This window comes from Anas platyrhynchos, chromosome 15, assembly GCF_047663525.1.
Source record: "Anas platyrhynchos isolate ZD024472 breed Pekin duck chromosome 15, IASCAAS_PekinDuck_T2T, whole genome shotgun sequence".
In the NCBI taxonomy this organism is placed as follows: Eukaryota; Metazoa; Chordata; class Aves; order Anseriformes; family Anatidae; genus Anas; species Anas platyrhynchos.
Window position 1 is genome coordinate 4,586,749 of NC_092601.1, and position 10,964 is coordinate 4,597,712.

Sequence of the window (10,964 nt, forward strand, 5' to 3'; positions counted from 1 at the left end):
TAGCACTAATTCTCCAGGTGTACATTAAGAGGCCTTAATGTGTCATGGGTACAGTGGAAATCTTCACTTACACAGCCAGGTACCAAAGCTGGAGGCTGATCCTAGGACAGGCAATGATTTCTGAAGGCTGGACAGGATTGCTGCTAGAGAAGAGACCTTCACTGGAACACCCCAGAGGCCTTCCCCAGCATGCCCGTCACTCTTGTCCACAGCCTCCAGGGGTGTGTACCTCATTAGTAGACAAACACTAGAAAAATGTAGTTTGTTATGATGAGTGGATTTACCAACCTAACAGTGAGGGACTGTGTAGTGGTGTGTGGTCTCCTCCATCACAGCCTTCACATAATTCTGGGCTCAGTTCTAGGGCTAGTTCTATGCAATATTTTCATCGATGATCTGGATGCAGGCCTGGGATGCTTCCTCAGCAAGTTTGCTGGTGATACTAAACTGGGAGGTACTGTTGACTCTCTGGGGGATGAGAGGCCTTGCAGAAGGATCTGGACAGATGGGAATATTGGGCACTTAGCAGCAGTGTGAAGTTCACAAAGGAAAACGCTGGGTGCTGCAGCTGGGACAGAGTAATGCCAGGCACAGGAACAGACTGGGAGACAAAGGGCTGCAGAGCAGCCCAGCAGAAAGGGATCTGGGGGTGCTGGTGACAGCAGGCTCCACATGAGCCAGCAGCATGGCCTGGCAGCCAAGAGAGCAAAGCACATTGTGCATGAAACACAGCACAGCCAGCTGGTCAAAAGAGGTGATTCTCATGCTATATTTAGTGTTGGTGTAACCCCACCTTGAGTATCTTGTGCAGTTCTGGGTGGGCTCCATGATATAAAAAGGGTGTTAAGGTACTAGAGAGTGTCCAGAGGAGAACAAAGCTGGTAAAAGGGCTGGAAGGCCTCCCCTATGAGGAGAGGCTGAGGACACCTGAGTTGTCTAGCCTGGAGAAAAGGAGGCCAGGAGATGACCTCTTTTGTCTCTGCAGCTTCCTGAGGAGGGGAAGTGCAAAGTGAGGTGCTGGTCTCTGTGCCCTGTAACTGAGGATAGGACATGCAAGAACAGCACAGAGCTGTGCCAGGGGAGGTTCACATCGGACGTGAGGAAAAATTTCTGTACTGTAAGGGTGGTGAAACACTGGAAAAGGCTTCCTAAGGTTCCATGGCTGTCAGTGCTCAAGAGGCATTGCGATAATGACCTCATTAATATGGTTTAACTTTTGGTTAGCCCTGAAGTGGTTAGGCAGTTGGACTTGATGATCTTTGAAAGTCCCTTCCACCTGAACTATTCTATTCTATGAGACCTTTAAAGAGACTTGAACTTTAAGGTTTTCCTTCATGGCTCATGAGTTTTCTCTTTCACTGAGCCTCTTCTGTAAATGGGACCAAAACTATCATTAACGATGTTCCTTCTCCCTGTCCCCAGCCAACAAGACATCACCCACTTCTGGAGAGGGCAGCCGCTCTGGTGGGGTCATCCACGTGTATGGCGATGACAACAGCGACAAATCTGCCAGCAGTTTTATTCCCTACTGCTCCATGGCTCAGGCACAACTCTGTTTCCATGGTCACCGTGATGCTGTCAAGTTCTTTGTCTCTGTGCCTGGTAAGGATGAGCACTGCCCTTCCTCAGGAGGGCCTTGTGCTGCTGTCCATTCTATGGCAGGAGCTTGAGCCGATCTGCAGCAAAAGCTTATCTGTGCGATTTCTTAGCACAGTCAGTGCCACACAGATGTCACTGTGGCTCAGACATTGGTCGTTTAAACTGCAGTGTCTCCCAGAGTTAACCAGCAGAAGGAGTTGTCCTGTGCAATTGTATCTGTGTGTGTTAAATACATGAGGGTTGAGCAGAGGCACTAACGGTACCTCTGTCCTGACCCAGGGAACGTCCTCGCGACCTTGAATGGGAGTGTATTGGACAGCCCTTCAGAGAACCCCAGCACAGCAACCACAGAGACCGAGGGGCAGAAGCTGAAGAATGTCCTAGTGCTGAGTGGAGGAGAAGGGTACATCGATTTCCGGATCGGTGAGTGCCTGCAGTGGGAGACATCTGGAACAGGAAGGGGTGCAGGGCTATGATCACAGAGAGAAGGATCACTGCTGTGGGGAGAGATATCTGGAAAGCAAGGCTGTTTTTCTCCTACCTTCTGCAGTGGGAGCAGATAGCAAGCATTTTCCTTGCACAGCACATGGCTGCCAGACCCTGCCCCTGCCTGAGCCTGTAGTGCCATGCAGTCAGCATGAATGAAAAAAAATAAAACCATCTGTGCCACTGGCTCCAAACATTGCTGTCTCACTGTGGTCACCTATGCCGGTCTGGGGCACGGTGTCATAACCATTGGCTTCCCCAAACAGAAGGGCAGTTTACCCTACTGCTACAGATAGTTTGTTCCATTCATATGGGCCTGCTTCAGAAAAATACCTTGTTGTTATAAATGTTCTATATGCATACAGGAAGGTCTGCACTCATGCTGCCTGTCATCAGGCTGCAGAGATTGTAGCAATGATACTCACCTCTTCTGAAGAATTCCAGGGCAGCATAACTTGGGATTTTGTGTCCTGCCTTTCTTACTCTGCTTTCTGTCTTCAGGGGATGGAGAAGATGATGAGACAGAAGAGAACGCAGGAGATGCCACCCAGGTGAAGCCAGTACTTTCTAAGGCAGAAAGGAGCCACATTATTGTGTGGCAGGTATCATATATCCCTGAGTGAGAATTTCTCCTTTCCTACCAATGTAAGTGTCCCTCCTCCCACCTGAATGCCAAGATGTACATACAGAACGTCTGCATTATACCTACTGCTGGAAACCGACCCCAGACAACTGCAGCGGCTCCTGCCTCGGACTGTCACCCCCTTCTAACCTCTGAACTTGCAGCTTTCATCTTGGGCCTGTGCGCTTTCTGCGTGGTTGGGTTATTGTTCTGCTCTGGAGCTGGCGTCTACAAGGAGAGAAATGGCAGCGCATTGATAAAGTGAAGCCTGGAGCCAGAGCTGTGCAAAGACTTTGCCTGGGGCTGGGGAGATGGACTGGTGGTGGCTGTGGTTGTCCAGCAGGTTGCCTTGCTCCCACCTGCATGAGAAGTAGTATGTCACCCTGGTGTCCCCCGCCAAAGCAGTGGTGGTAAATCACAACTCCTACAACACTAGAAGAAATCCTTTCTAGTTCACCAGTGGACTTTTCACCTTATCCACTATGCACAGAGTACACTTAAGCACAGAATAATATCCCCCAGACTGACAGCTGCCAGGTCCAAGGAGCCTTCAGTAGAAAGGAGCACTTCTGCTTGTTGGCTGGAAAAGGTGGCAGGGCCATTACTGTGGGGAACACATCCTCCATACGAGCGGATGCAAAGGCTCCCTCCTCTTCTGCTGCTGTCGTCGTAGCAGTAGTGCGCTGGGTGACTGTATGTGTCCAGAGAGAATTGTGTGGTAGCCTCCGATGGGTGGCAAGTGTTTGATTGTGGAGGCCATGGGGCCTTTGGAAGCTATGGTAACAAAGAGGTACTGGAACCTTGTTATTTGAGAGCAGAGAAGTCAGCAATACTTTTAACTCCCTTTTCTAGAAATGCCAGGCAAAAAAGAACTCTTGAGTTCATTCTTTTTGAGCCTGAAAGGTTTAGGATAAATTTGTCTCTGCATAGCATTCGTTGGCTTTTAAACTCTGTAGGGCAGATAACGTTGGTGTACTGTGGATTCTGCGTTAACACGGTGAGGTTACCTTGACTCATAAGGATGTGTCCCATCCTAGGAACTGCAGGCATCCTGCTGGAAGGGGGTGGCTGTTTTCACACGGTGACTGTCAGGTTCGGGAAGTGTGTAGATGCAGTCCAGGTGTACAGGCTGTCTCTCACCTGAGGTCACATGGAAAAGAGAAATGAGGCCAGATCTCCCAGCATCTTTTACATCACAAGCACTGACTGACTTTTTTTTTAAGTAGCTTGAAAAGCTGTACGTTTCTGACTCCTGAAAAGAATGACAACCCCGAGAGAAATTTTGACTGCCCTCCTTGTGTAAGCTGTGCTGTGGGATTGTAAGTGTGTGTCCTGCTTATAGGAGAAGCAGTAAAAATCGGGGTCAGGGAGAGCAGTTTTAAGCTCCGTATTCAGAGCATGGCAGCTCCAGATGTGGAGGTTTGTCCTTCCTTTCTGACAGTGGAGACAGACCTGCCTCCAAAGGGCATGCTGTTAGCGATGAATTGAGAAGATCTGGTGGTCGTCTTGTTTTTTCTGAGCTGTGCGGCACTCTCGGTCTCACAGGGATGTTCGCCTCCATCTCTGGGGAATATGTCCCAGGTGTGTCCTGCGCTTGTTGCCATGACCCAGGCTTGTGGTCTACAGCTATTTGTGTGCTGCAGGGACACAGTATTCACTGGGGAAGCTCTGACATGTAATGTCTGTCCTGATTCAGCAGCACTGAAATGCTTTTTGAATCCACAGTTCAGAAAAGGCAGGGGAGATGGGCACACAGTTCCTCTCCACAAGGAACTAAGAGGACACATCCAGAGAACAGAGACCTCAAGTACCAAAGTACAGGGCCACAGCGGTGCCTGCACTGCCTGTGAGCACTGCTGGTGATGCATGGACCTGCACCACTCCTCACAGAGGCAGGAAACCAGCTGGATAACGTCCTCCAGCCATCAACACACTGGAATCTCTGCCTTGCCTTTGGCTAAGGGATTCTTGGATCAGACACCCGCATGCAGAATGGGAACGTTTTACCAGGAACATCTCACTGGGGTACTGCTGACCATGCCACACTTCTTGTTCGCTTTCCCCAAATGTTTTCTGCTAGGACAAGTTCTTTGGGTCACGTCACAGAATGCATTAAAGTTAACAAGAAGATAGACATTTAGCTAGCAGATTCCACAGACATCTAACAGTTAATTAGGGCCCAGGAAATTTCATAATTTGGCCTAATTTAAGGGAAAAACAAGGCATAGTAAGTCCAGTTTGTTAGCTCTGTTGAACCTCCAACATGAAAATAGAGAATTGCAATGTTCTTACCTCTTACTGTTTGTTCTGTATTTGGTTTTAGCAGTAAAAGTGACTCGGTCTTCTGTTACCCACTGATCCCTGGCAACGTAAGGAAACTGGTCTTGAGTCTCCAGCAACGGGTTCCTTTCCAGTTGGATGCATGTCTTCCTCCAAGAGAAGCACATGCGTAAGAGGGGTAGCTACAGCTAAGTAGAACCATTTTCTACTGTCAGCTTCTGTTATTTGGTGGCTGCTGGGCAGCAAGGTGAGAACTGACTGGCTTCACCACACTTCCCTGTCATATCTCCACTGTGATGTATGTAAAGTATCTTGTATGTTACAAAAGGATTTTAAGAAGTGTCTTAAGGCCTGTAAACTCCGCTGTTTGGTCAGAAGATGGCATTCTGTAAAGAGACCGCTGTATGAATACGTTCCCATGCTTTTTCCCCTATGCTATCAAACAACAAACCATATCTGTTCTGTATGTAATAAATGTGTTAACATCAGCAAGTGCCTGTATATCGTGTTCCTGTAAAGGCACTGGGATTTCTACTCAGCCTTTAATAACATCATGATATTTAAATGGTGGGAATGGCAACTCAAATGCTCCCCCATTTAGCAATTTATTAGCAAGAAATGAGATGTTTATTGCTCACTGTACTTGACCAGGAGGTGCTGATCCTCCAAGCTGCATGCCCTTGAGTGAAGTGCAATGTGTTGCTTCTCCCAGAGTCCGATAAAAAAGGTAGAAAAGGACTGTTCAGCTGCTGGCTATCTACAGCAGCCCTTGTGGAGTCCCTTCTGGTGAGATAGTAGGGTTAACATGGCAAGTCTCAGCTTTCAGCGCTCAAGTTACCAATGTCCTGTCAGTACAGGGTGGTGGCTCACAAAGTGCAGTAGGCATTAGTGACATTCAACACTGCAGAAAGTTTACCACACTTGTCTGCTCCTCTTTGTCTCCAGCATTTATACAAGTTTGTATTTATTTTTTAGAGTTGAATTCATTCAAAGGATATGCATAGCAGTAATAGATAAGAAGTGACAGCAAAGTAGTAAAAATTTGTGAGTAGGATTTTGAATCCTGACTCTGCCAGTTACCACCTGTCCGTAGAGTGAACTGCATGAAGCAGGATCCTTGCTGCTGGCCTCCCAGACAATTAGATGACTCTACTTCCTCATTAACTGCCTCTGCATCCTTAGGGCACGCGTGTGAAATTGTAAACAGTAGCACACTGTAGTATCAGTGACATGAATAGTTTGGTGCAGTAGCTTGAGAACAGAGCACTTGGCTCTGCCTTGGAACGTGGTCACTTGCCTTGTAACTAACTGCTCTGCCCATGGTGGCCTATTTAGGCCTCCCACCTGCAATCCCTATGAAGACCAGTGGAAGAGTCCAAAGCTTTACAGGACCCAAGTGAATCTGTAGCATGTTGGAAGCAGTAAACAAGCTCTTGAAAAAGGCCCTGAGGGCAGGAGCCCTGCCTGACAAGGGCTGTCAGGGTGCCGCGTGCTTTAAGCAGGTAGGCGAGGCAGCTCCTCTGTCCCCTCTACTGCATGTCCCAGGATTTCCCTGCTCTGCCCTGCTGTGGCTCCAGCCCAGCCTGGAGCTGGAAATGATATTTGAGTTTATTCTTTCTTCCCCCATGGAGCAGCAGCTGTTCCCTAGAGAGAGCAAGCGAGGGAGAGCCTGGTTTTAAGCATATGCTTGTTCTCTTGGTTTTACTCCATGACACATCCCCATGCTGTTGTCCCCGTCCTGAAGTGCTGTCAAGGCCGAGCATAAATTCTGGAAGCAGTCAGGGGCATGAAGAGCTGCAGGAGCAGCAGGCAGAGGGACGCTGGGGCAAAAGCACCCAAGACACCTGTTAATCCCAGAGAAGCTGAGGACCCCTTGCAATGATCCCACTGTCACGGGACCTGAAAGCTCTGCCCTCCTGAAGGCAGAGGAGCTCCAGCAGGAGTTGTGCTGGAGGCCTTTAACCTCAGGAGCCAGCCCCATCTTGAGCAGCAGTGCCTGACGGGAGCCTCCTCCACAGGTGAGCTATGCTGCACTCGCTGTACCCAAATGCATTCATGGTTAAGGAGGCTACAGAAAACAAACAAGCTGTTCTCCATCCGCAGCAAGCTGCAGCTGGAGGTCTCACAGCCTGTAACAGTATTTGTGCATTTATTGACACCGGATTTTCCGCTCCCCTTGCTTCTAAAGCCAGGGAACCAGCACTAGTGTGTACCCTTCACAGCTCCTGCCATGGGCAGAGGAATGAGAGCTCAGTTCTTCCCAGCTTTTGGGCCTTGCCATAGGACCAGCTTTTAGCCCATGAGAAAACCCTCATCCCATGGCAGCTTAAAGTTTCAGAAGCCTTTGGTGAGGAACCCCATGCTAGTGCAGGTGGCTGATGTTGACCCATTTGCTCCTGGCTGTTGACAACCCCCTTCTGGTAGCTGTGGACACATCACTCCGTGCTATCCCGGCCTTCCATACACACTGGAAAGGGCACAGAGTCCAGTTTTTACTTGCTTTCAGTAAATTCCTTGGTGATTTTAAGATGCTGCTGCAAATAGAACAGCAACTCTCAAGTATTTACTGCAGCAGACAAAAGTGCCAAATAGCTCCTACTGCAGGAAGCTGGGTTACTAACCTGAGCAACTTCTGTGATACCTTTACCACGCCCAGAACAGAACCACTCCCCAGCACCCTAACAGCTCGTGACACTGCAGCAGAAGCCACAACTATTGTGAGAAAAAGTGAAATTCTGAGCACTGCACTGAAGAGTTGCGTTTTTGCAACTTTTACCGTGACCGGAATATGTGCTGGTTTGTTATTAGCTGTTACTGTTTGAAGCCAATCCCAGCTACCTTGTACCTCCAGAACTGATTCTCTCATCTCAGGACAGTCATCACTGGGAATAAAGCTCAGTATCCCAAAAAAGTTGTGTTCCTCCCACATTGTTCATTGCTACAATATTTAAGCAACTCAGATACTCCGCCCTGGGTAAAAGGAGTCTGATGCCCCTCTTGTATTTGGTAAACTAAAGGTTCTGCATTTGCACCTCAACTAATCATGATGACCTCCACGCACTGGAAAAAAAATCAAGTTTTCTTAGAAATGTACTGTGGAAATAAGAAATCATTTATTTAATCAGAGAGATACATTTACACACAGCTCTGGGAAACAATGTGATATTCTGAGTTATTATTCTGTGATTTACAAAGGTACTTAAACTACCTGAAAAACGTTCTTTAAAAAGAAATATCCTTTTTCAGGCTGTAAGGAAACTGTACTTCAAAGAACTGTAGCTGGGTGACAGGAGCTACAAATTCAGAGAATATACAGGGAACCAAGAAGGTTTCCTCTGCTGACTGAAACTGAAGTTATGGAAAAAAAAATCTGAGTGTTTCTGCACCTTTCCTTTTAGATGAGGTTACCATACAGTCCTGTGGAGAAAAATACGAAACCTGGATCCACCATACCACAGTGGGCAGTGGGTCTTCGTTAAGGTGATGTGCTGTTCACACACAGCAAAAGCATGGGGGAAGAAGCTCAGGTGATAGAACAAGACTTTACACGGATGTCCCTGTAGTTTTTTTCTTTGATTCCTGAAGATGAGAGGCCACGGACTTCTTCAGATCAATCAGTGGCTCCTCTGTGATTGCTCTTCCCTCTTTCTGCCACTGAGCAAGGATCATGGCTCGGAGCAGAGGTGGGTATGGAAGGTACCGAACGGTTTCCTCTGGCACTGGGGTGAATTTCTTGAAGGCCTCCTCCTCATGCTTGGGCACCATACGCCAGTCATGGTACATGGCTTGGTCGATCTCTTTCATTACTGTTTCGGTTTTGCCTGAGAAAAGATGATGAACACCAGTGGTCAGTGCTCTCAACAACAGACTCCTTCCAGGAAACACAGCAAGCGCCAACTTTCCTGTATCACAGATGGTACAAGAGGCAAGAGTAAAGGAAACTTTGGAAAGATCATATAGTATGTTCAGCCTATAATACGAGGTCCCACTTCTGTCCTTGGAAATCAGAACACGAACAGAGTGAAAAGCTATCAGGCAAATAGTTCTGTGCTGACCAAAAGTCATAACTTGTAATATAAAAATCACTTTGCCTCTCTCTGTTTTGTTTAGCGTGAGTAAGAATGAGAGCAATTTATCTCTACAGCGATGAAGGCTCCCTGTGAAGTTTCATGTTAAAAATAACCAACAACTTAAAAAGCTTCGGGTGACCAGTGTTTCAGAAACTCCAATAAGTTACATTTCTAAAGCAGCTTTAAAAATTGGAAAATTCACTCATACAACTCTACGTATTGTTTTAAAATCCTGGTAATGTAAGTTTACTTGCCAGCGCTCCTGTTTCACTGATGATTTTACCTGGGGTGTCCCCACGCGTTCATCCCGTGTCTCGCTTCTGAAGCCTGAAAGCAGCCTGGCACCTCACCCAGTGCCTCGTCAGTGCGGTACCTTTCCCCATGCCCCAGGTGCACTGGCTTTCCTATAATATTCCTTAGAATGGGAACGCGAGGGCTAGACCCCAACATTTGAAACTAAAAAAATGAAAACTTTTTTGTTACTGATAAATTTGAGAAAAAAAAGAACACAAACAAACTGCAGCTTTCCTGCAGCTCCCCCAGCCCCACACACTCGGTTCCCCGGCGCTGCCAGACCCCGCAGGAGAGCGGGGTGCCCCTACCTCTGAAGGTCAGGTACCCCCAGGCCTTGCCGTGGTCCATGTTCTGCAAAGGAAGCGAGAGGCGCTCAGCGCGGGGCCGGCCTCGGGGGCTGCCGCCCGGAGCCCCCCCCCGCCCGCGGGCGGCCCGGCGCCGTTACCTCGGCCGTGTAGTCCGCCCGGACCTTGGCGACCACCCAGTAGCAGGGCTCGTCGTGCGCCCAGAGCCAGGACTTGCGGGTGACCGTGCGGCCCACGCCGAAGCGCGGCAGGCGGCAGAGCAGCGCCAGCAGCCGGCTCTCGCTGCGCGCGTCCCGCCAGGCCAGCGCCGGCAGCCGCTTCTGCGTCAGCGGCCGCCGCATGCTCTCGTAGTCCAGGGCGAAGCGCTGCGAGTCCCGCGGCCGCTCCTTCAGCGCCCGGTACTGCCGGATCTTCTCGGCCATGGCGGCGATGGGCCGCTGCAGCTTCTTGCGCGCCATGGCGCCGCCCGGCCCGGCCCCGGCCGCTTCCTGCCGGCCCGGAAGGCGCCGCGGAGCGCTCGGCGGGCGGGGCTCGGGAGGCGCCCGCCGGGGCCCCGCTGCCGCCGAAGCGCCCGGTGAGGGCGGTCCCTCCCCCTCCCCCCCCCCCCGAGCTCGCCTTCCTCACGCAGCCCCGGGGTTCTGCCGCCCTGCCCGGGGTGCCTCCAGCAGCGGGCCGGGTGCGCTGAGCACGGCTCCTGCCGGCCAGAGCCCCGGCGCGGACCCGTCAGAGCCGCCCGGGGGCCCTGCAGGCTCTCGCTCGCGGTGGGCGGCGGTCAGGGCCCAAACACCTGGGCTTTGGCAGGCAGCGCCCTTACGCTGTAAGGTGCCACAGGCCCTTCGCACGTCACGCTGGTCAGAAGGGGTTTGGGTAATCGCTTAATGAGGTTTTAGCAAGATGAAGCCAAGTTGTAACCTTCTGCCCCGAGTGCAGACCAAGCCCCCCCAGCAACGCCTGCTCCGACAGCAGCGACTGTGACGGGGCCGGGCCCCGCCGTGTGCCTCGGGGCAGCAGAGCACTGCTTAGGTCTGGCCATGTTAGCCCGGGGACTGTGGCTGCAGACTGGCAAATGAAGCCTGACAGAGGTGTTTCTTTTTGTTTTTTTTTTTTTTTTTTTTCTTTTTTAAAAAAACGTGTCTTATATTGAAGGAAATGCATCCATCCTGGTAATTCTGTCAGTCCTTCACTGAAGGCACTCAGACACAGACACCAGGCTTTGCCAGCGAGCAGACGAGAGATGTGCACAGGGAAGGGATGTGCGAGGAGGTCACAACATAAAACTCCATTTCAAACGACGTTAATGTTCATAAG

General features: G+C 50.1%; 2 protein-coding genes across 33 annotated transcripts in view; one reads left to right on the top strand and one right to left on the bottom strand.

Moving 5' to 3' along the window:
* MAPK8IP3 (mitogen-activated protein kinase 8 interacting protein 3) overlaps positions 1-5,475 on the top strand; it is a 69,364-nt gene extending 63,889 nt beyond the window's left edge. For all 32 annotated transcript variants that reach the window (XM_027469582.3, XM_072023813.1, XM_072023815.1 and 29 more), the window contains 3 exons: positions 1,423-1,602; positions 1,879-2,022; positions 2,587-5,475. In XM_027469582.3, coding sequence (XP_027325383.3) covers positions 1,423-1,602; positions 1,879-2,022; positions 2,587-2,708 — 446 coding nt within the window. In that variant the 3' untranslated portion in view covers positions 2,709-5,475. The remainder of the gene's footprint in view (positions 1-1,422; positions 1,603-1,878; positions 2,023-2,586) is intronic.
* Positions 5,476-8,078: 2,603 nt separating this feature from the next.
* MRPS34 (mitochondrial ribosomal protein S34) lies at positions 8,079-10,173 on the bottom strand. The gene is made up of 3 exons (XM_027469162.3): positions 9,797-10,173; positions 9,660-9,702; positions 8,079-8,808 (listed from the first exon to the last, which is right to left on the bottom strand). Exons 1-3 carry the CDS (start codon positions 10,112-10,114, stop codon positions 8,531-8,533), a joined length of 639 nt encoding a protein of 212 aa, XP_027324963.2. The 5' UTR covers positions 10,115-10,173; the 3' UTR covers positions 8,079-8,530.
* Between the last annotated feature and the right edge of the window lie 791 nt (positions 10,174-10,964).

Bases quoted from the DNA above. Each gene is read 5' to 3' on its own strand.
- MRPS34 (XM_027469162.3), bottom strand. From the start codon at position 10,114: ATGGCGCGCAAGAAGCTGCAGCGGCCCATCGCCGCCATGGCCGAGAAG. The intron at 9,703-9,796 runs GTAACGGCGCCG...CTTCCTTTGCAG, and splicing joins GGGCGGACTACACGGCCGAG to AACATGGACCACGGCAAGGC. The intron at 8,809-9,659 runs GTAGGGGCACCC...ATCTTTTCTCAG, and splicing joins GGGGTACCTGACCTTCAGAG to GCAAAACCGAAACAGTAATG.